We start from the raw sequence: 25,802 nt of genomic DNA on the forward strand, positions 1-25,802 counted from the left end.
ACACACACACTCCATAACCGCTCTCTCACATTACACCAATTGAACAGGATAACCACCTTTTGCCTTCTTTCATATTCCATGGATGTTTCTGGATCTCCACATTCTCCTCCTCCTAGTTCATCTCTAGAGTATCTGAAAACTTCTCTTGCACTGAGAAGAGTAGTGCTGTAACGTGGCTGCTCTGGGGCATGACGTGTCAGTGCATGTGTATTTACATGCAGTATATGTCTCACGCTGCGATTCGCAGGTGATGCTAGCTTGCTACACTGCCTATTTCAGGTTGTACAGAGCATTTAGCACTCATTCTAAGATGCTAATATCGAGGGGGCAAGAATGGTCTTTTGGGTTGGTTGAAAGGCCCACCGCCGAAACTACCGGAGGGACGCTTTGTCCCAGGTAGGAGGGGTTCACGGTTAAGGGAGGGGGGCGGCAGGGGCAGGGAACCTCTGGGAAACTGTGGGGAACGGAGCGTGTGATGCTGGTTTGGTAATTGGAGGAGGGGCAGAGGGGAAGAAGGGCGGCGGGGTCGCTGATTTGGGTTATTGATGGGTAGGCGGTTGGGAATAGACAGATGAGGTTCCCCAGCTGGGGATGGAGGAGTAGGTGTGGTTGGGGTAGAGGGTGATGGAGGTGTGGGATTGGGGGATTCTCGAATTCTTCCCAGGAGGGGTGGAGGAACTCCCGGGGTGCCAGGACGGTGAAGAGGTGGGGTGTGACGCAAGACGAATTGCTCTTTCACTGTGCCTGGGCGAGGGGGATCTCCTAACAAGGAAGGGAGTTGGGGTTTGCCGCCTCTAGGAGGGGCACTGCCACCGCTACCTCCATGCCCTGCTCCATCAGGATGGAGGTTGGCAGGTGGATAGGGTAGGACTCTGTCTATCGGTACAAGGACACCACCGACCATAACAGTGGTGTTTGAGGACAGGGGGAAGTCTCTGGAAGGAGGTGGGGTTTGAGGGATGGGAGGAAGTGGTGGTGGGACTGGAGAAATGGAAGAGGGAAAGAATGGAGGGGGAGGGTGGTGTTGAGGAATGCCATGAGAAGGTCGTGTAGGGTCTTCGTTTGCGTAGGGTGGAGGTGGATACTGCAAAGGGGGTGGTAGGTGAGCAGGAAGAGGAGGAGGATGAGGAAGAGGAGGGACCATTCCCAACTCCTCAGAATTCTCATGGCCGCGACTATCAGGGTGGTGTGGAGGTGGAGCTTCCATAAACTCCTCCTCTTCATACCAGGCCCCACCCACTCTAGAACCAGCACTGCTCCCTCTTCTAAGGACTCTTCCAACCACTCGGATGCTTTCCACCGTCTGGATGCGGTTACCATAATCAAGGGTTTCGATTGGTGCTCCCTCACCGGAGGATGAAGAAACAACAGTCTCAATGCGATGGTAGTGGTCTCCATTGTCAGCTGAAGCTTTCCTTTCCTTGTCTTTCGTCCCTTCATCAGATCCTCCACTTGGCCTGCGGGAGGATGCACTTTTCTCTCCCTCTTCATCCATCTTTGCCTTTATCTTCTGATCCTGCACCATTGCAGCTGATGGAACTTTCAAACCCGGTACTTTTCTCTTCAGCCTTTCTTCCTCTTTGGTTTTACTCGTGGCCTTGACTGGTTTATTCGCACTTGGGCTAAAGGCGGCAAGTCTTGAGGGTGGTGGTGTGCGGTAATCCCTGTCTTTCCGCTCGGTTTCTCCCAGTGCTTCTCGTGGAGTGATCACGGCATCCCAGGGGTCACTGTGATAGGCTGTAGGTGAAAGGTTATGACCTCCAGACAGACCTGCACTCTGAGGCTCACTGAGTACATGGGGTGAGTCCATAATTTCATCTTGGGTGGGTGTGCTACCGCTCTCATCTCGGACAGGGGTGCCATCTAGGTTGTCTCCACCAACAAGGAGAGGGCTATTGCTGCCTACGTCATCTAAGCCAAGTCCGAGAGCACTGAAACCAGGATTCCCCTGAAGGAAACTATTGATCTTCGACTCCAGGCTGGGCATTACCACAGCCTCGGTCTCAATTTCTTTCTCTCTCTCTTTCTTATCTTGTTCTCTTTCTTTCTCTCTTTCCCTCTCTTTCACCTTCTCCCACTCTCTCCCTTTCTCTCGCTCTGTTTCTCGCTTGAAATTGTTGCCCGTGGCCTTTAGGGCCTTCGGTGTCGTTGGGGTGGTTGTGGTGGAGGTCGCTGCAACTGTGGTGACAGCTGAAGATGAAGAGGCAGGTGAAGACGGAACAGGGTCTGGAGTAGTGAGAGTGCTTGAACGCGCTGATGAAAGGAGAGAAGACAAACCTGCAAGACAGAGATTTTAAAAATATCAAAATACTGGTTCAAACAGGATCCAACCCATCTTGACAAACAGATTAGAAATCAATAGTCTACAAGTAATGTGTCCTACCCTGCAGGTTGGGGCTGTGAGTCTGTGTTTTTGTGAGAACATTCAGGATGTTCTCGGGGGAGAAATCCACTTTGGACAAGATGCTGGCCAGAGGATTGGATGAGGGAATGCTGCCAGGGGTCAAAGGAGGGGCTTTGGAGGAGGAGGCGTGGCTGGATGGTGTAGTAGGTGTGCCAGGGGAAGGACGGGACACAGGGCTGACACCTAGGTGTTGAGAAAGAAGAAAACACTGTTATGACCTACAACCCTTCTCAAACTCTTTCAGCGGCCTTGGCTTTTAGTTCAGTAGAGTGAACATCGGCAAAGCATGAGAAGGTTTTTATCATTCTAAACATAAAAACAAGATACTTGAATGGTATTTTTACTCCTGGAACCTGTCTGTTGTGCTCTGCAAATAGGAAACTCACCAGTGGTCTTCATTGCATTGGAGATAGAGCTCAGAATGGAGCTGATCTTGCCCAGATCTACATTGGCCAAGTTCACCTGCAGGGGGGAGGGGCTAACAACAGGGGCAGGAACAGGAGTTGTGGTAACAGTTGTGGTGTTTGCTGGAGGCGTTTGACTGGTTGATGACCCAGACACCGTCTTTGTGGGAGTTGCCAAAACCTGGGATGGTTTAGAAGCGGTAATCTGGGAGCTTTTTGTTGCTGCATTTGTCATCTTGGATACAGATGGAAGACTTGACTTCTCTTTCTTCTCGCCAACTAGAGGACAAAGGGCTACGTCAGTTAAATGTTACATTTGTGATAACTGAATTTATAATTTTTCTCTTTCTCTCACCAATGATTCCAGCATTTCCTGTCGTTTCCTTTTCTTTTGATATGTCATTTTCATGTATTTTATCTCTGTTGTCCTTCTGTGGCTCCAAACCTCTCCCTCCGTTTCCATCCCCACTGCCCAAACCGATCCTGGAACTCATGCCATGGAAGGGCGACTCTGAGCCGGTGGGGGACGGGGCGTCCTCAGAGGGGGAAGGGATGGGAGAATCATCCAGACTGGGCAATGTGGCCTTCAGAGCATCCAGCTTACGCTTAAGGCTACTGACGCGATTGGCGAAAGCTTTATATGCCTACAGGAAGCAGTGAGGAGTTTGACAGAAGCACAATATGAGGATACATGATTAATGGTCGATCAAAAGGCCAATATTTAGCTATGAAACTAACATCAGCCATTAACCATGCCCACTTGGTTGATGAACAGAAGTCTAACCTCTGTTAGAGGGCAGATTTTCACATTTTTTCATATATTTGTGTAGTTAATGCTGTTTGGCAAAACAACCTTGTTCACAAATCTTGTGAACAAATATAGCATTAAGGCATTAAAGTCGACTCACATTGGCAACAATTTTGACCTCTTTGTATTGCATCTCGTAAAAGATGTCTGCGTTTCCCAGCGCCTCCAGCAGCGGGGGTCCTGCTTTATCTGGCCCTCCAGGAACGTCACAAATTCCTGCAGCTTTGTGCTTCCCTCCTCAAAGTCCTTTGAGAACTTATTCCCTCCTGCTTTATCTATGAATGCAAGTTGACAGTGAGTTTGAAAAACCTCTCCCTAAACAGTTATACAGTGCAGTTTTTGGGAAACATTTCATTACCTTTTAACCTTTTGAGGGCCTCGGTGCTGCAGACGTCCACTCTGAGAGCAGCTAGCTGCTTCTCTCTTAAATCACTCTCATCCAGAGAGTTCTTGTAAGACATTAACCGCTCTACAAAATCATGTGGCTGACAAAGAAAAGACATTAATTATTAGTGTAATAATTATAATAGGTGAAAAAATAAACTGAACATAAAGACAGATCATGACTTACTACAAACTCTGCAACAATTTTAGACTTCAGAGCAGTTTTGGGGTTGACTGGGGCTGCAAAAAGGGGAAAAAGAAAACACATGGTCAAGTTATTTTAAGAAATTATTATTATTTATTGGATGGCTATTTGTTCAGATATACACTCTTCATTAATATTTGGTCACATAAAGGTTTCTTCGAAAAACATATGGCTACTGGTATTTAAGAATATTAAAGTAAATAATACATTTATTAATGCTGCAAATGTTTTACCAGACTATTTCAAAAGGTAATTTTAGCAATTTATGTCATGTCTTTATTACAATGACAAATACAAACCAATTAATTAATTTTTTTATACAAATTGTTTTTACTGTATATTTGTTACCAACAAGGCTATTTACACTGCAAACAAAGGGGAAACAATATAAGAGCTACAGTTTTCAAAAACATAAGACATTTCAGCTTAATACAAGACAATGAGACTACCGTGTGTTCAGGTGATACCATTCTAAATAATCAAAAATATTTATACAAAAATGCTGTTGTCTTAATTATTTCAGAAGTGGATTTCCTTTAAGATGATTATATTTAGACATTAAGAAGTTAAAAAATCTCTGCGTTAGACTTGACTCCAGCATTGAGACGTACGCCTCAGAAACTGACCAGGAGAAGGCTGTTGCTCTTTCACTTTCTTCTCTTTCTCTTTCTCCTTCTCCTTCTCTTTCTCTTTCTTCTGCAGCCTGGCCTTCAGCTCAGAGATCAACTCCTCCGGATAAACGTTCCGCTCCTGCCAAATACTGAAGATCCTGTCCACTGATCTACACACTTTAGCGTCCCTACAAACACACAGAGTCAGCACAGAATATCACTACTTCTCTACATACATACAAGAACATGTGATTCACTAACTTGACCAGCAGGGCGGCGTCTGGCAGCACATCAGCGAAGGTGGTTCGGTAAATAATAGCGTTCTTCCTTTTGCAATTCTGAATGACATCATTAGCGAGGTAGAAGAGATTCAGCCTGTGGTTGGCATCCGCTGCACAAAGAAAAGAAGAAGGCGGAAAAGATTATTATTAGACTGCAACAATACCATAATACAAAGAGCTTACATAAAGAAAACTCAAATTTTGATATTGTGCAGGCATACAGGCACCTGATGAAGTGAGATGAAGATGGTAGAACTCATGCTGTACTTATGAGCACAAATTTATCATAATTTCAAAAGTCTTGAGAAACAATCAAACTGGAGATGACAAGCTTTGCTGAACTATATCAAGTAGACTCACCACTTATGCATCATCAAAACAGACGTATGGGTTTATATAATTTGACAAGTTGTATACAGTCAGAATTATCCAGAATCTACGGCTCTGCTTGTGGATATATCTTCCTATTAAGTGCCTCAAACAAAACTCTTTCAAAGATCTAACGTCACTAACCTAACAACAGTTCAATTGGTGCATTCCTGCAAGCCATTTAGCTGATGATAATTCAGACAAACTATACAGAGTATGCCATAGGAAAAACCAGAGATTACCATGAATCGTGCTAAGAATTTTCTTATGTAAGCTGGAATGAATTGACTGCAAAGCTCGCTGTTTTTCTTTACAGATATTATTTTAAAAAAGTGCACTTAAATTAAAAATGTGTGCATATTTTAAAATAATGTTTGCAAATAGTTCAAAACCAATTAAAATTATATACCACATTGTTTCAAATATAAGAAGTTTTTATAAGAATAATCAAATATGTGTAAAACAAGAACGTTGCCTCACTGCGACTTTGTGTCATGAAGTGGAATGCTCTACACTGGCGGAGGATCCTGCTGGGAATATTTTTAGCTGCAACTCTGCAAAACTGGAGAAGGTTTTCCTTACATCCTAGGCTGGAAGGTTGTTGGTGCCTGCTGCGGTGGTAACCCAAAAACCAGCAGAGAGGGAGGCCATGAGATAGGAGGAGGGGGCCTTTCGGGTGTGGCTGACTTGTGGGTCTCCTGTTTCTGCCAACATGTATCAGCAGTTGCAAGGACTACAGCAGTGGTCAGGGAAGCAAAAACTCGGATGTGGGAGGAGATTAAGGAACCCATGGAGAATTACTTTTTTTTTAGTCAATCTCAAAGAAGTTCTAGCAAAACATAAGACAGCTGAGGTGGGGAAAGCATGGACTGGTCCAGGCTATTGTAAGTCAGGATGGGGACTTGTTGACCTTGACTGGCAATGTAGTCTGGGGGTGGAAGGAACACTTTAAAGACCTTCTGATCCCAGAGGACATGCCCCTACAAGTTGAGGCAGGGTTGGATGACTCAGGGGGATTCTGGCCCATTTCCTTGGTGGAAGGTGCCAGGGGTGGACGAGATTGGCCCCGAGATGCTGAAGGCAATGGATTAAGTTGGGCTGTCTTGGCTGACATGCTTGTTCAGTATTGTGTGGGAATATGGGACAATGCCTGGTGACTGGTAGACAGGTATGGTGGTTACCACATAACCGTGAGTTCCAATTATATAGTAATCATACTCCTCAGCCTGCCTGGGAAAGCTTATGCCATTGTACTGGAGAGAAGTATCTGACCGATAGTCAAACCTTAGCTGGAGAAGGAACAATGCGGATTTGGTCCCAGACGTGAAGCAGTACACCAGATTTTTACCCTGGCAAGAATTCTGGAGGGAACATGGAAGTTTACTCATCCAATCTACATGTTGTTTATAGATTTGGAGATGGCTTATGACCGTGTTCCGCAGAATCACTTATGGGGGGGGGGGGGGATAGCTACTGTGTGCTATCTGGGCACTGTTTGGGGATTATGCCGTCCTGATGGCTTCAACGGGCTGTGACCTTCAGCACTTACTTGGGTGGTTTGCGGCCAAGTGTGAAGTGGCGGGAATGATGGTCAGCACCTGAAAGATGGATTGTCCACTCCTGGCAGGGAGTCTTTTCGGTTGTCTTTTCACAGTTGAAACACTAATTGAGCGATTACATGAGACAGGAAACGGATCTCTGTTCCTTTTAATATACCTCTGGATGTTCATTTATGTTTATTTAATGCTGTAACTGATTTTAAAATGGAGATGATCAGTTCGTGTTGCCACTTCTGACCGAGGTGCTACAGCAGGCTGTCACTCCAAATTAAACAGCAACAAACAGCATTTAATATTTGAATGTTGTTATTAAATGGACAGAATTTGAAATCTGAGACTTTTTTTAACCTGTTAGCCAGCATTTATTTGAGCACTAGAAAGATACAATAAGAATAATTTGAGTAAGAAAAATAAGAAAAATAAAAAAGATTTAACTTTGTTTGCCAATTACAGAACATCCTGAGATTGCTAGAAATGCAGCATTTACAATGAATTACAATGAAAATACGTGCTGATGTGCTGATGGCCAGTTATAGAGATGGTAATCCTATAAATGCGCCATAAAGTCAATAAATCACACTCTATTCATATAGATGGTGTTCACATAGATAGCTGAGATTACACAGTAATAGCGAGCTGATTTGCACTCAAACAGATGGTAATCATGCAGATAGAGGCACATTCTCCATAAAACACACTCACACATATATATATAAAAATAAAAAAATAAAAAAATAAAGAAAAAGGCGATCGATACGTTCCGCCTCCATCAGATGACAGGTACGTCAGAGCGCACATCACGAGCCGTCACGAGAGAGCGCCAGAATTCAAATAAACAATCTTCCGCCTATCTTTCACTTTATTTTGGGTGGATCGTCTCATTCTGTTTGTGACACTGTACGCTAAAAAAACATGCCTTTTTTTAATACCAAGACGCAGTTTCTGAGCGTGAGTTATTCCAGAACGGACATAAACAATTCTGTCCCTGAAGAACTGAAACGTAAACAAAGGAATTATCATCCATATTACAACGTTATTGCTTCGTTGGACTAAACGTGCTCATTCAGTGGACCCTTACCTTTCTAACTAAACCGGGATTTACAGCTGTGGATGTGTTTATGACTCGTTATTACGACGAATCTGGTATGTACTGCGTTTTCATTCTTCATGTTTTGATGTGTACTGCTTACACAAATTTAGCAAATACATTCTTTATAAGCTTTCTATTGAAAAACAGCGAGCTGTAGTCGATGCTTAAGGCATAGATCTTTATAATGATATATAGTTTGTCAAGATTAAATTTGTCCCGTTTCATTTAATCTATTCGTAAATACTGACAAGTGCAAACAAGGGGAGTTAAGGACGCCGGCGTCGGGTTGCAGGTTAACAGGTTAATATCAAAAATAACAAATCACAAAGCCTATTGCTATTTATTGGATGGGATGCATGCTACAATGTTCCGTTCATTATTTGACAGGTTAGATTTATGAATCAATATCGTTTCATAAAAATGAGAATCGATTAAAATCAAGGAATCAATATTTTTTTAACCAGCCCTAATAATAATAATAATTTTATATTTTCATATGACAGTAATAACCATATATTGTAAAATAACTGCACTGTAAATTAACTGGCAGGTGTATTATTATACTTTACACTACAGTAAGAAAATTACAATACTTTTGGCCTTGATTATACACTTGCAAGCAGGGTCTAAAACTAACTTTTTGCCATGCCTACCAGTGACTGTTGACTGAAGAAAAATTATCCGCCTTAAACATGTTTTCCCCAGGGCCATGAAACAACTAAACATATTTAATAACATATACATCTGTAGCCATTTGAAATTAGAGACAACCACTGCATTTGCAAGATCCAAACAAAGATACTACACACATAGCATGAGCAGTTTTTTTTTTATTTAAATTTGATTGTATAATTTCAGCATCTGAAGCAAAAACACAATGCTCTGACTTTTGCGTTTGTGAAATTATTAGGGCTGGACCAGAATATTTGAATATTCGTTCGGTGGGTTGGCATTAAATTTTCAATTTTGAGATTAGAATATTCTGATTTTTTTTTTCCCGAACACCTGGCATCCCCCGTGAAACGGTTCTCATCATCTTAATTATCTTTATTTTAATTTTTGATCTAGAGATTTAAACTTTATTGCCTACAGTGATTAACAAAATTATTAAAACAAATGTATGTAAGGTTTTGCATAATTTGCATAAGCTCTTTAGTTTTAGTAGTAAGCTATTTCTAATGTTATAATATAATTATTGCTGTTATCTATGAAATAAAGGCAGAAAAAATTATCAAGTGCTTTGTTTTGTTTTTTTTATTCAGATACCCAATTAGTCAAAAAGTACATAATGTCAGCAAGCATGCAAGCTGTTATCAAAGGCAAAGGATGCCATTTTTGTTATGTGAATAAATACTATTTAGTGGTTTGGGTTTGTTATTTGGCCAATAAATGACAATAACATTTTTAGATTTATATATTTTTTTTGACAGATTCCTAAAATATTTGTGCTTATATTTTCTCTATTATGACAGGTGGTCTAAGAAATTGTATGTTTTCATAGCATTCAGGTGGCACATTTGTTTGAAGGACATTGGGCAGAATGTGGAATAGTGTGTTTTTGTCAATAAAATTAAAATAAAGAAAATTGTGTTTAAAAAAAATAATAAAAAAAATCGGCCAGAATTAGGTAACAATAAAACATATGGTGAAGAAAAAATAAAACATTTAGGCCCTAAACATGTAATTTTTGTTAAACCTTTAATAAATTGATGTGAAAATGTATACGTTTTATGATTTTAAAGTGAAGTGACGTGACATTCAGCCAAGTATGGTGACCCATACTCAGAATTCGTGCTCTGCATTTAACCCATCCAAAGTGCACACACACAGAGCAGTGAACACACACACACACAAACACACACACACACACACACACACACTGTGAACACACACCCGGAGCAGTGGGCAGCCATTTTTATGCTGTGGCGCCCGGGGAGCAGTTGGGGGTTCGGTGCCTTGCTCAAGGGCACCTCAGTCGTGGTATTGAAGGTGGAGTGAGAACTGTACATGCACTCCCCCCACCCACAATTCCTGCCGGCCCGAGACTCGAACTCACAACCCTTCGATTGGGAGTCCGACTCTCTAACCATTAGGCCACGACTTCCTTTTTTTTTTTTTTTTTTTTTTGTTAAAAAAATGGCCCTATAATTAATTAGACCTGCTTTTTGATTAATACAATGAAATTTAACCATTAAAAAGGAGTCAAGAAAAAATTAAAACTGAAAAAACAAAATTTGGAAAAAAATAAAACGGAATTTGGGAAAAAATAAAACGTATTTCATAGGGGCCTACTATAGTTAGCAATGGCCCTATAGTTTGAAGCTTTTAATAAACAGCTGTTTTACTAAGTTCTGCTGAGGTGAAAATTAGTATCGTGATATGTATCATATCGTGGGCTCTGTATCGGGATACGTATCGTATTGTGACTTTGTTGGCAATATACAGCCCAACAACAGACTGGGCCATCTGACCAATCAGAGCAGAGTAGTCTCAGGAAAGGAGGGGTACAGAGAGACTGAATCTCTGAAACAAATTGACACGCAGGCAACTAAACAAAACGAAATACAACATTCTATCACAATTGTGTTCTCATTATAATAGTATGTATATGGCACATTGGTACTGCACATCTTACACTTAACTGTATTTATATTAAAGTGATTCCAGGCATCACATCACGCTTTCACTTCAGTTATCCTGTCAGAATAACATGGACGGTCCCAACACCAACCAATCAGACCTCACGCTACCACCCAAAACACCACCATAACCCATCACAATAAAAGAAAAAATATCACACAATCGTCTTTTCATGTTAAATCATCGCCATCAAGTACTCGTACCATCCCAACAAACTTCAGTTACAAATGTCATTGCATTAATTACATTATAAATATTTACTGAAAATCAATATAAATGACAAAGAAAATAAGTTAAAATACATCACATTAATGTGGGAGGAGAAACCAGTGGATAGACTATGACTATAAATTTCTAAAAATTGACATTCCTTCACCAGACCAGTATTTGTTAATTTGTCAGATGATTAGTGCCCACTTGACAATGTCTGTGGTAAAATTCAGACAGTACATGATTTTTAATATGATTTTTATGAGATTCTGCCTATTTTCATAACAATACAGGGTGTTTACATGAGAAAAGCTAATCAGGTGTAGCCTGACCCTGATTAGCCTGATATAAGCTACAATTAACATATTTCAGGAACATTATATGGCCAAAACACACATAAGATCACAATCAGAAGTTATTACAAACACTCGATGGTGGTTTTCGGTCGTGTAGTGCACTTTTCTGAAACGCCAGTATGGACAAGGAACGTTTCCATTTTAAAAAGCTGTTTTAAAATGAAAACGCATTAGGTACTAGTCAAGTGCACATGAGGGACAGCGCCAAAGACGCATGCGCACACTGATGTAAACAAGCACAACGTATGAGAAGCCCAGGCGGAGCGAGTGAAGGAGACACGCTGATGAAAGCCCGCACTCACTCTCTGACAGCAGGTGGCGCTGATGGAGCAGCAGAAATACAGCCGTAACCAAAGCAGCTGTGCTACTTTCTGTTTCTGAACAGAATTTAAATGTTTCAAATAGTCATTCAGATTTTTGTATTTGTTGTGTTTTTGGTGTTAGTAGTGGAATTATGAATTAATTGATAGGTCATTTATTTTTCACAATTTTACATTTTAATCTGGGCTACAACATGCACTCAGTAATGTTTTGATTCTTTATTGTTTGGTCACACTTAACATTAAGGCTAACATTAACTAACAGTTGTATTTTTAAACAAAGTATAATAACTTCTGTAACAAATGTTGCTCATTGTTAATGTTAACTAAGGTTAACTAATGCGATCTTATTCTGAAGTGTTACCTATCGTCTTTATAATTCCTTTGCACTTTAATCTGTTTGAAACATTTGGTTTACTTTTAACTGTATTTCGACAACGAAAGTATTTCCAAACAAAGCTAAAGAAGAACTTTTTTACATCTCTGGTCAACACGACAGTGTTTCGTTACTGAATCAATCAGCTGTTTGAACGAATCGGTTGAGTGAATGACTCAATGACTCAATCATGCAGTGATTTGCCACCACCTTCTGGCGATTTTAGGTTTATATTTAAAGTATATTGTCCCTTTTTTGCCCCAAATAATTTAATAATTTCAAACATCAGTATTCAAGTTTGTTTTTTTATTTTATTTTTTAAACATTAAAGCATTAATTATGCATTTGTAACCGCAGGTGAACTGCATTAATGTCCTGCATTAAACAGTCTATGTGAATGCATCTAAATGCCACTCCAGATGCAGATCCTGTGTCACCTCTGCGTTGCAAACACAAATTTTGTTGATACGGATTTCATTTGATTGGTAACAGCACTATAGTGTCTTACTATTTGGATTTATTGATTCAATTTAACAATTTGATGCAAAATATGATGCATATATTTAATCAAGTTAGGAACAAATTGCCTTATAAAGGTAAAAATGCCCATAAAGGTAAAAATCAATTGAAACTTATTGGAAATGTTAATTTCTGTTATTGATGTTATTGGAAAAGTTACTGCTGCATGAAGAATATCAAAAGCTTTGGGAGTCAGCTGTCCATGCCAGTCCTAAACCTGTCCACAGCTGCAAACTGTTGATGAGGTTGTAAATTACAGGATTGAGGATTGTGTAGAATAGATTTACACAGCCTCATGTGATCCATCTTTAAGCTATGCAATGTTATTCAGCATAATGGTGCTTATTAGTGACATTAAGGCACCTGAGCCTAAATGAACCTTGTCTGTGGCTGAAGGTTATGGAGAGTTTCTGTCTGTAAATCTCATCCAGAAGATTCAGAGATCGGCACTGACAACACAATACCACCCAGTGCTAATATCAGCACACCGCAAAAACACAAGCAGCTCAGAAGGCAGAACCAGAACCAGAGTAATGCATGAAACATGGTATCCCACAATGCACCGCTCTCAAATCGACCTTCTATATTCAGTGTCAAATGCACTGGAAGAAATACTGGTCTTATTTACTTTAACTGCAAAGAGTTAAAGATATGTATCCTACAGTCAAACAAATTACAAATTTCAGTGAATTAATTACATGTCATTAATATAAATCAATCAATCAACATTTATCAATGAAGCATTTTAGTACATTAAAGGTGTTTATGTGTGCTTTCCAATAAGAACAAAAATAGAGCAATAAAAAAAAAACAAAAGTATAAGCCAACAACAAAAAATTGCATAGGAAACCAGGGTTTTTCCTGGGTCAAAATTGGTCTTCGGTGGTGACTGACCGACATGGTCATCCACACACAGCAAAGAGTACCCTAGTACCCACATGATCCGCAAGCCCAATATTGACAATAAATGTTACATTTTAAATAAATACAATAAGAAACAGAAATGCAATAAGAAACAATTTGTGATTTTTTTCTTGTCCTTTTTATTCATGAAAAAAAACGATCACTGTCAGACTAGATAGTAAAAGAAAGCGATTAAAACTTATTTTACATGTAAACATCATCGATACCAAGGTATATTTGAAATGTCAAAGGTATCACAATTTATCTATTTACAAATTATGCAATTATCAGACACAGATATTACCTGTCACTCTCACTCTCATCCTTTCTTGCCCTCTTTGCAAAAAAAGCTGTGTTTTTTCTATGACTGGCTTTCATAGTTTTGAAAGATAAAATCCTTTTTTTGATAGACCTGATAATTATTTTAGTATAATCATAACAATTAAAAAGTAGCATTAACAACGTAGCTTTAAAAGGTGTAATAGTGTAATTTTTTACCATATAAAATTTAATAAAATTAGCAGCTACAGTAGCTAGCAACAGCTTGCTTTGTGCTTTGATCTAGTTTTATCTCACTCCAGTCTAACTTTAAACTAAATGATTTTATAGGTAATTTACTACACATTGGCAGAGGCCTATACATACTGTGGAATATTAAGGCTAAATTTTACTAACCACTCTTGCTAAATGGGGTAAGCACACTTACTTTCTCATTTCAGATGTGTATGTTCTTCTAAGAAGTAATGATTTGTTATACACCGATTCAGACACCGAGGGGCAGACCAACTGCTTTAACCATTCATTACAATGAATCGGCTCAAAGGAGTCATTAGGTCACGAATCGAAATTTAGCGGACGTGTTGTGTGGGGATCCTGGCTGTTAGGACATCGCGAAAGATTTGTAAACACACACATACACACACACACACAAAACACTTCATAACTGGATAGATTTTTATATATATATATTATATATATATATATATATATATATATAGATATATATATATATATATATTATATATATATATATATATATATTTTTTTTTTTTTTTTTTTTTTTGCGTTTATTTAAAGTTATGTCAGCTGCATGTGCGGAATGCTTGTCACAAGTTGTAAGAGAAGATAAGACAATTTTTTTTTCTTCCGAACTTTAGGATCAGTTGATTTTGATGTGTGGGAGAGAGCAAAGACAGAACTGAAGACGGAGGGCCCTATCATACACCCGCCGCAATGCAACGCAAGGCGCAGCGCAAGTGTGTTTGTAGTTTCAGTCCGGCCCCGTTCGCATTTTTCCCGTCCAGTGCCACGTCGTTTAAATCAGCAAATGCATTTGTGCGCCCATGGGCGTGCTGGTATAAAAAAATAGGTGGTTTCAGGCGCATTGCTATTTTAAGGAGCTGAAAATAGACTGCGCCATAGACCAACTCAAACCTGGTCTAAATTCTGGCGCGATGTTTTTCTTTGTTATTTAAAGAGCGTGTTAGTACACGCTGCTTATTAAAACACAGGTACGCACAGCAGCACACAAAACAAACATGCCAAATATTTTAAAAATTAAAGGATTGCGATGCATAAGAATTTTTTGTAGGCTATTAAATATAAGAATGCCTACATGTCATAATGGATAGTCATCACATGTATCAGAATTAGGCTATCTATTTGCTCGCACACGAGCAGCTCCTTTTCATCTCGGAGACGCGTTCTGTCTTTGCGCTTGCCAAATTCCGCCGTGTAGCCTACATAGCAAATCCGTCATGGCACGAGCGCATCCGGCTCTGCGTTGGAAGATGAGACTCTGATTAGTTTATTGCACATTACGCCCAAAAAACACCCATTACTCATTAAGAGAATGGGGGGACAACCCGTTTAGACCATGCGTCTGGGCGTGCCAACCGTTTTTCCGTCGTTAAACTAGCAAAAGTGGATTTGGACACGCCCTGAGTGCACCTGCCCCGTGCGCTTTACACTTTGCGTTTAGATCGTTAGAATAGGGGCCGGAGAGTGCCTGCGCGGGGGTGGGGCGCTGTGCTCATTCTCTGTCACTCCGTCTGTAGCCTGCTTCACTCACAAAACCCTATTACAGATCAAATAAGGCTTTGGCGGGACAAAAAATCGTTTTGGCGGCCGCCAAAAAATTTTCAATGTAGGAAAAACCCTGGAAACATAATGTCACAACATTGCTAGATATTAAAAGCCAGTCTAAATAAATGAGTTTTAAGCCTAGCTTTAAAAAGGCCCAGGTCAGTAATGGTGCGCATATCGGGGGGAAGCTTATTCCAAAGTCTGGGCCCATTGACAGAAAAGGCCCGGTCACCCCAATGTTTGTACCGTGACCTCGGGACCTAAGAGCCCTGTTTGGCTGACGAAAAGACAGCATCTCAGTTACATAAGGTGGGGCAAAGCCATTGAGAGCTTTAAAAAAAAACAATAACATTTTAAAATCAACTCTAAAAGAAACTGGAAGCCAGTGAAGCGAATAAAGAATTGGGGTGATGTGCTCACATTTGCATGTGTTAGTTAAAAGACGGGCCGCAGCATTCTGCACCAGCTGAAGGCGATTGAGGGATGACCACGAGACACCAGCATTAAGTGCATTAAATCAACTCTATATTGAACTGGTAGAAGCATAAATAGCTTTCTCAAGGTAGTATAGTTTTGTTGTGTTTTGGGTTTGAATATGTTTTGACCTTGGCCAAAAGACATAGCTGAAAAAAACTAGCTTTAACCACACTATCAATTTGTTTATCAAATTTCAGGCTACTATCAAAAGTCACACCGAGATTTGACAGTTGGTGAAGTCAGCACATTAAAGTCAGAAGTTACAGACTCTCCAAATTAAATATACTCTGTCTTTTCTTCATTTAGATGAAGGAAATTTTGCTCCAACCATAGTTTAGGCTATGTCCACACGAAGCCAGAGCTTTCCCTATCCAATCTTTTTTTCCCCTCGTCTCAAGAAATATCTGCGTCCACACGAAACCACAAAACTATGTAGTAAACATGCCAGACCAGCATGTGGCGCTATAATTCTGCCACAGAGATGCACTAAAAAGGGAGAAGAAGACATGGACTATGTGCATAAACCTTGCGCACGGTATACAAACGAACATGGAACATTACATTTATTAATCTGTGTTAATGTTAGATAATAAAAAGACAATCATTCAGTGTGTGGTTTATGTTTTTGTTGCTGTTACGTGACGTAGCATTGTTTGACTAGGGGTGAAACGTGGGCTCATGACGTCATCGTTTCAGAAAATACACAGATTTGCTGTCTACACGAAAACGCAAAGACGGCGTTTTCAGATTTATCCACTCTTGGACCCGGTTTCGAAAAATAGTGGTTTCACCTTCCGAAAATGCCGGATCCGTGTGGACGAAACGCCCATCCGATAAAAAATTTGTGCGTATTCACAGAAACGCGTCTCCGTGTGGACGGGGCCTTAATGTCATGAATGCAATCAATTAGGGACCCAGCTACGTCAACATTTTTTGGTCTCATAGGCGAATAAATTTGCAAATCATCAGCATAGCAGTGAAAAGCTACATTATGCTTGACTATAATGGTCCAGAGAGGCAGCATATAAAGTGAAATAAAACTGGTCCGAGAAAAGAGCCTTGTGGCACTCCGCAAGAGAGAGAAGTACTGGAGAAGGACGAATCCCCGATCACTGCAGAAAAGGTTCTATTGGTCAAATATGACGAGAACCTCTGAAGCGCAGTGCCCTGAATGCCAACAAAATGATTAAGGCGAGACAGGAGGACTTCATGGTCCACTGTATCAAAGGCTGCTGTGAGATCAAGTCACACTAGAATAACAGGTCACTTAGCATCAATAAACCGAGCAATATCGTTGTGCACCTTAACAATGCAGACTCTGTGCTATGTCGCGAATGAGAGTGAATGACAGTTTTGCAGTTTGGAACATTGTTTCACCCATCATTTAACATTTCATTTTCACATAAGTTATTTGAAACAAAGTACTTGCATTTACCTTGTGTTCTATGTATATAAAATCAATTTTGTATATTTAATTTAACGCAGACACCAAAATGGCACATCTTGTCTTTGACACATATATTCTACTTGTTTCTGTTTCTATCTCTGGTCTAGAGTTCAGCAGTGTAGTTTACAATCAAGTTCACACTTACTTCTTGCTCTTATCTGACAGATACAACCCTCTACAGACACCTTGGCAATTGAATCGCCATTGGCTAGTACATTTTTTTTAGTTTACTTGCCAGACTGATATGCTATACATGCCTGTGTGTGTTTATATTTTAGTTACAAACACATACATGCATATATATATGTATGTATGTATGTATATATATATATATATATATATACACACATATATATATATATATATATATATATATATATATATATATACATATATATATATATATATATACATATATATATATACATATATATATATATATATATATATATATATATATATATATATATATATATATATATATATATATATATATATTATATGTATGTGTGTATGTGTGTATGTGTGTGTGTGTGTATGTGTGTTTGTAAAGTGGCACAGCTTTTTAAATATCTGAAAGTACTACATTCTTAACATCAGTCAGTCAAGCAATATATATGATAATCAAATATTATTTAATGACAGAACTTTAGTAATTAGAATTAAAACCATGTATGAATGCATACGAGTCATTTTAACTGAACTCAGGGGTTAAAGCAAAAAAAAAAAAAAAAAAAAAAAAAAAATTTCTTCAACCAAACCCCATTCCTCAGCCATACCTGTCACACACCCAGTTTAACTTTTTCCCCGCCACTGATGAGTTATCTCGTCTTTTAGAAGACAACGTTTCCCTGTCATTGATGAGTTTTTACGGCTTTTCGTGTTTTCACTGTTATACACTCGGGGGCGCTGTTACACGTTCTGAACGAGTACAAAACCTCTCGAACAAAAACACCTGTGAACAGGGCAGCGTGACGAGTGCTCTCTTATGTAAACAGATGCATATGATAAATAATGTGATCATCAGTAATAGACAGCATATAAATGAAAACTGCATAATGTAATGGTATAAAATGATGATCCAGGAAGTGGTATATGTCTGTGCAAGCTTTGGAGGTGTTGATGGAAGCAATTTACTGGATTTATGCTTTGATAATCATACTGAATATTATCCATTTGTAGTTTTTGAAAAAAATTTGATTTTCTCACCTTTTTGCTCAAAATTATACATTTTTATGAAATCTACCTATATTCAAGTGTTGATTTAAAAAAAAGAATGCTTTAAGCTAGAATAAAACAGATTTTTTTGTTTAAAAGTAGAGTCTTTGATCTTTATTTTAGTGTATTGCATATTCAAATATTCATACAGCAAAATATACTGTAGACCATCAAATTTTAGTGAAAATCATCAAATTCGCTGGTGGTGGCTGGTGACTTTTTTCAAAAATGCTGCCGGGGAAAGAGTTAAGAGCAGTTTTTTTCCTTCATGTAATTAGGAGTGCTTGTACTCCTAATTTAAAAATGTAGGAGCAGCCTATGGATTCATTAATATTAATCAGGTTGTGTGCGTTCACTCTAATTGATTTGCTGAAATCAAAACAGGGACGATAATAGGTGAGCGGCAGCCAACGAGGCAAAACACTAGAGATTACGGTACGCCGAATACAGGTGGGCTGCACATCCATTGAGATGAACAACAAAAAAAAAAGTTTGTTTGTGTTTCCCTCTTTTCTTCACTTTCAAATGGCTTGAAAAAGCGCTGTGTGTGTTTTACTTTCACTTTCAAATTAGCGTTGATTCAATTCAAGCAACAACAACTTCAAACTCATAGAACTTAACAAAACTAATAAAAATTCACTATATATGCCTAATAAAATAACAAATTACTTAGGCTACACAAAGTTTAAATGGGTATATAAAACTGAAAATCAGCAAACACTGTGTAATTAAATAAACAAGAAACATAGAATGTTTATTAGCAAAACGAATAAGAAAGCTTGGAGGAACGGCATAGAGCCTACACCTTGATGTAAAATAAAATAAATAAATTACACAAAGTTTAAATAAAGTAATCGGCAAACACTGTGGAACCAAATAAATAAGAAAAGAATGCTTAAAAAAACGTCCAGTCATATAAAGTGTTCGTGCTGGCACCTCCCGCGCGCACACATATCAGTTCTAGCATTGCAACTTGACACTCTTGGTTGGTCATTATTGAAATGATCCGGCTGCGTCTGTGTTCTTTGATTTGCGCATTATCAGTAGATGTGTAAGTGTTCTTATTTGAACGTTAACCCAGATTAATCAGACCTTAATTATTTAAGGTATTATCAGTATATCTGTCATAACCAGTTATATGTCAGTTCTCTGCTCACAGTCAATTAAATTAAATATCAATACACAATTTTCAAGAGGCCAATATTTAAGCTTAGATAAAATGTGTAAATGTACACTTTTTAAAGGGGTCCTATTATGCTTTTTCAACTTCAGTTAGTCTGTAATGTTGCTGTTTGAGCATAAAAACGATGTGCAGTTACAAAGTTCAAAGTCCACTTCAAAAGGAGATATTTTATTTAACAGAAATCACTTTTCAAAAACTACAACGAACGACTCGTTTGGACTACAACGCATATTTTCTGGGATTTGTGATATCACAAAGATCATCGAATGGGACGAGACCTGGTTGAGCTGCACTAGAGAAGAGTGTTATCACTATGTCAGAGACATGCTAGCTTTCCCAAGCAGACGAACTTAGAGTGTTACAATCATCCGGGTTTAAATCGAACTCAAATTGATTTGATTTTTTACACAATATTTAATCTGAAGCTGGCAGGCGGCTATGGTAAGAGGCATGACATTTCCCGACCAGGCGCCGAGTGCTGCCAATCACAGCACACACTGGCCCAGCTAACCAATCACAGCACATCTCATATTCCAGAAGGCGGGCCTTGATTTGATACTGGAACTATTCAAGCTGTTCCTGCCAGACTGGGGAGAGGGGTTGTAATTTGGGCTGCACGTTTAATCGCACGTGATTAATTGCGATTGTCGTGAGCATTTAGTCAGTAAAGCCGGTTCTGTGATTAGCAGTAAATCTCCATCAGCTGCTTTCAGATGGAGCAGCATTTACTACACAGAGCCATAGTTCTCTGACATGCTATGCAAAATCGTGTTCATAATCGCAGACGATATAATTGTAGGATTATGAAATCAACGAAATCGTTCTTGATTATGACAGCTGTTTGCGTATCTTCTCAGTGAACTACGGCTCTGTGTAGTAAATGCTGCTCCATCTTAGAGCATGTGAAAATACCGCATTTAATAACATGTTTTAACTCCAAATTCACTGCATAATGTCAGTCGAGTGTTTAAAGTAAATCTTTTTGTGAGATGATGTGTCTTCTATAACAGAATAATTAAGGCACACAATATTTCATTGTATTCTAAGCAGTGATAAAGGCTATGACGATTAGCATTTCATTATAGATATACTTTATTATGATGAAAATTATAATAATAACTCAGATAAGCCGTATATTGCTGTTGTCGTGTGTTTATTAGTCACGTTGAAAGCAGTTAAATTTTCTTTTTATTCAGCTGCAGCATTTCCTGGATTTCTTCTTCGGGGCATATTTGGATTTTCAGCGCTAGAGCGCCCTCTGGTCTTTGGATGGAGATTTACTGCTGATCACAGAACTGTGCTTCACTGAAAGATACACATGACAATCACAGCTTCTGCCTAATCGCGATTTAGTGCCTTTGCGATTTAATTTCAATTAATAGTGCAGCCCTAGTTAAGATGTTAAAATAATGTGTTTTTCAAACAACCTAGTATGAGAGGCTTTTTATATATATATATATATATATATATATATATATATATATATATAATGATATATATATATATATATACATATATATACTATGTGAAAAAGAATGTGTTTTTCAAACAACCTAGTATGAGAGCCTTTTTTTTAATATATGTCTTATGTTTCATTTGTTCAAGTTTGTGTCACAAATTTGTTTCGTTGACCAACAGACTCAATTCTTGGGTTGAAAGTGGACATTTGCCTGCAACATTTTGCTGAAATTTTCTCTAATGTAACCCGACCTTAACAACATCCTAGGCATGATGGAAAAACAAATTCCCAACAGCAACATCACTGCAGTTCAGCTTCTATGGAGTCAATTCAATGCCACATATATTTGCAAAAGTTTTGTAAAAGAAAATGAAAATATTGAGCAAAAATTTTGCTTTTTGCAAACAAAAATAAAGAATTACAAATGAAAATGTAATTCTTACATTTAGTACTGCAAGAAAAAAAGAAAAGAAAAAAAAAAAAAAGAATCACAAAATATAAATATAGCAGCGCAAAAGCAATGATTTTGCAGCACATATTTTCCATGGCCATAGCTACCAATTTATTTGCAATGTTGATTTTATTTTACGTTTCAGTCAAGAGTGAGCTCGCGACACTGTTTTTTTTCCCTTTGCACTTCACGTTTCTGCATGTTTCACTTTCCCTGCGTTGTTTTGACATGGGGATGGAGTCACAGGACTGGGGTGTGAACAACAGTCCTGGAAGTGACGTCATCAGCCAGAGAAGTAATCAAGGCACCGTTGATGAGCAGAGCCATGCGGGTGGATCTTTTGCTTTTATTCACTAGCATTAAATAATGCATGGTTTCGTTTTATTAAAGGTGCTGTATGTAAGATTTTGACTCTACTAATGCTAAAAAATACCATAATATGTTTGCAGATATTTAAGAAACATGCTAAGTTAACATAGTTGTTGATCTGAAAAACAATGCTACAGTCAGTTATTCTCATTTGAAAATGTGTGTTCCGGGCCAGAATATCGGTCTTTGTTTTGGTTTGTGAAACCCGCCCACTGCCAGTTTACCCAGTTGTATTTCAGCACCCCAGGTTGCCAGTTGGCAGAAAAAAACAGCGTATTTCATTTCATTCATTGTCAAGAGTGCTCGTTCCTGTTTGTGTCATCAATCTGGCAACCTGCGTGTGCGTCAAGTCTGAGGAGGAGGGGCCGGGTGAAAAAACCCTCTCCAATATTTTTAATTTGGACTGCAATACCTAGTTCAACCACTCGGTGTCAATCCTACATACAGTACTGTTAACTAAATGTGTATTAACTGCGTTTGCTCAAGTTCAAGTTAGAGATGAGATAAAGTGCTAAATATGCTTTAGGCTAATGAAAATACCCGAGATGGCTTGAAGAACACAGATAAACCATATATCATCGCAACTGTGTTTACTGTCTTAATGTTTCAGTCAACACGTCTCTTTTATCAAAGACTTTAGATTTTATTCAGCTGGGACGTGTACTAGGGGTTGCACTGACAAATCGACTAGTCGACTTCAGAGCTCTGCCATGACGCTTTAAGCCGACTAGTTGCTGGTCCTATAGAGGGTACAACAGGATAAGAAATCTTTGAAGGACTTCCACATTTACGCTCTGTTTCTGAACAGTTAAAATTACAAATAAATACATGCTCTGAAAGCACTCCACAATCCATGTTTTAAACAGCCTATTGTACAGGTAAGTTAATCGCTGTTCTAATCTAATGCGCTGCTGCACTGTAATGCACACACATAGGCTACAGACAGTAGCTTGTACATCACACACAGAATGCACACGCATACAATCATTCCAGGGCTCGAAATTAACTTTTTTACTTGGTAGCACTGGTGTTCCCAACTTCAAAAAGTTAGGAGCACCAGCAAAAATTTAAGAGCAACACAACTAAAATGTGTAGAAAAATCATTTTTTTCAATGATTAAAAAAAATAAATTCTGGAATACATAGGATTTGTGTGTTGTAAATATAATTTATTCTGAAGCAATATTCTCATCGGTGTTCTATCAGCTTTGACATTTAAATCTGCATATTTTTAATAATTACACCAGGGCATTTTTTTAACCTTTATAAAGGACATTTTTTCTCTAATCATATTAAATGTGTGCTTCATCTATAAGTTTACATTTTTAAATTTGTATATGTTGTATGTATGTTTTACTTTTTTTAATATATAATAAATATTGGAAAGAATTATATTTTTAATGATACTTTTAAACATTTAACTAATCCACCAGTAGGTGGCAGCAAGTGACCGTCTGACCATCTTAATGAGTGAATCTTTAAGTCAGTCATTCAAACGATTCGTTCAAATGGATGATTCATTCAAGAGGGAGGCAGCTGTTTATGAATGGGTCACTGATTCTTTGACTCAACCGATTCTTTCAAAACGCTGAATCATTCAGTAATGAAACACGATTGTTTTCTTGTGAAATGCTCCATAGTTCTGTTGTGATCTTTGTCTGGAACTATTTTCGCTGCTGAAACAGAACAAAAACAGATAATATTGCGTATAAAATGTAAGTGATTTCATTTTAACTACTTTTTACAGTTTACTGAACTGTTGTATGAAATTAGTGTCACATTTTCAGTCTTGATGGTTTTATTCAGGATATTCGGGAAAACAGCATTCTTGGTCGTGTAATATTACTTAACTGTATCATATGTTATAAATATAAAAACTCAAGTGTTAATGTCGAGAACCCTGTTTAACATTGTTCTTTTCATCTTCTCTCCTCATCTTTTTACATTTTCCATGCTAGTTAGCTCTGTCACGTGATAACGGAGTGCAGTGAAAGGGAGTGATTGACGGCTAATATTAACCAGCCTAAAATCTGCTTTAAACGTTAGAAGGTAAAGATGAAGTTTAATTGATTATGTGATAGAACGGTAGACCAGTCACTGTATGAGCTCACAGCAGGCACATACTGTGCAATAATTAGCCAACGTTTTGCATAGAAATTAAAACAGGTCGCACCTCAACAATTATTTGCACTCGCACAAATGCTCCCAAATACATTTTGAGGTCACACACATTAAATTTAGGAAGCATATGCAACTAAAATGGTCGCAATTTTGAGCCTTGCATTCAGCGCGGAAATAAATTGTCAACACTGTACTGTGATTTCTCAATAAAATAGCTTAGAAACTGAAACGTTCAAGCATGTATTTCTTAAATAAATCCCACAGCTTCACTACTAGTAGAGAGACTGAAATACAAAATAAAAGCAGCACTGCAAATAAATTAGTAGCTATGGCCATGAAAAACATCTTTTGCGAAATCATTGATTTTGCTTTGATTTATTTATATTTTGTTATTCTTCATTTTTGTTTGCAAATCTCCATTTTTATCTTGAAAATACTTTATTTTCTTTTGCAAATATATGTGGCATTGAATTGACTCCATAAGCTTCCCGTTCATGCACACTAGATATCACAGTTTTATGGATCCAGTTATTAAACTAATAAACTGGATAGATGGATAGATGGATAGATAGATAGATTAATGTGAACATAAAATACAAAAGCTATGTTCAGTATCTCATGCACACAGATCCGGCTCAAAGTATGGATGAACTTGTAAAACATAACATCAACATTATTTAAACTGAAGTGCAATGTGCAAACGCTGACAGCAGGACAGATAAATACAGTGCTTTATAGCAGACATAACCTCTTGTTATTTAAGAATATAGGCATGAAAGTTTGCAGCCTTTAGTTGAGTCAATGACAAGCAAGCAACAGTAAGAAGAGCCAACATGAGAAGTTTCTATACAACCAGACCTGACATCCATCACTAACCCTAAATAACCACCAACACACTCCATACACAACACATTCAAACCCAAACCACACTGACATCCCACCAGTGTCGTGATCAACACTGGATCACTGTCTGAGCTCCACACTGCTGTTTATGTATGCGAGGCTCGCGCATACTGAGTTTGCATCACCTCTGCTCGTGCACAATGCTGCTAAACGCTCGTAAGAGCTGCTGAACGATGTCAAACTTTGCGTTTTAAATGCTCAGGCCTGCAGACTGATCCAGCACTGAGCCTTTAGTGCGAAACATTACAACATGCTGGAGCTCGCTTTGCACGCGCGACTCACACCAGCGCGTTCACATCAAACCCTGATATGTCTCAAGCGCCCTGCGTTGAACACAAAATGCATTGTCATCGGGGCAAGGTGTGCATTCAGATCCGTCAGTCTGTGCGTGTTTGTGCTCGTTAGCAACGTTAGCAACTCACATTTCTTCAGCCACTTCATCCAGCAGCGAACGACGAGGCTGTGGTGTTTCTTGTTCTCGATGCACCACGAGGATAATCCCTGGATGGACTCCATCGTATTGGTGACTCCTTGAAATCGCCGGTCCATCGATGACTCCAAAGCGGTCGACGAGCCGCGGCCACCACTGTGACCACTGCTGGCCGCTCCGGGTCCGGCCGCCATCTTTCCTTCACTCCCGCAGCGTCGCGT

At 38.7% G+C, this 25,802-nt stretch overlaps 1 protein-coding gene across 1 annotated transcript; it reads right to left on the minus strand.

The window, feature by feature from the left end:
* On the minus strand, positions 1-25,802 carry rprd2b (regulation of nuclear pre-mRNA domain containing 2b). The gene is given in 11 exon segments (XM_042755519.1): positions 1-2,277; positions 2,384-2,587; positions 2,791-3,087; positions 3,164-3,452; positions 3,717-3,805; positions 3,808-3,891; positions 3,975-4,101; positions 4,188-4,240; positions 4,832-5,004; positions 5,078-5,207; positions 25,574-25,802. Coding segments are annotated over 11 exon segments (3,612 nt in total). The 5' UTR covers positions 25,776-25,802; the 3' UTR covers positions 1-313.

This window comes from Cyprinus carpio, unplaced genomic scaffold, assembly GCF_018340385.1.
Source record: "Cyprinus carpio isolate SPL01 unplaced genomic scaffold, ASM1834038v1 S000006714, whole genome shotgun sequence".
NCBI classification, from domain to species: domain Eukaryota; kingdom Metazoa; phylum Chordata; class Actinopteri; order Cypriniformes; family Cyprinidae; genus Cyprinus; species Cyprinus carpio.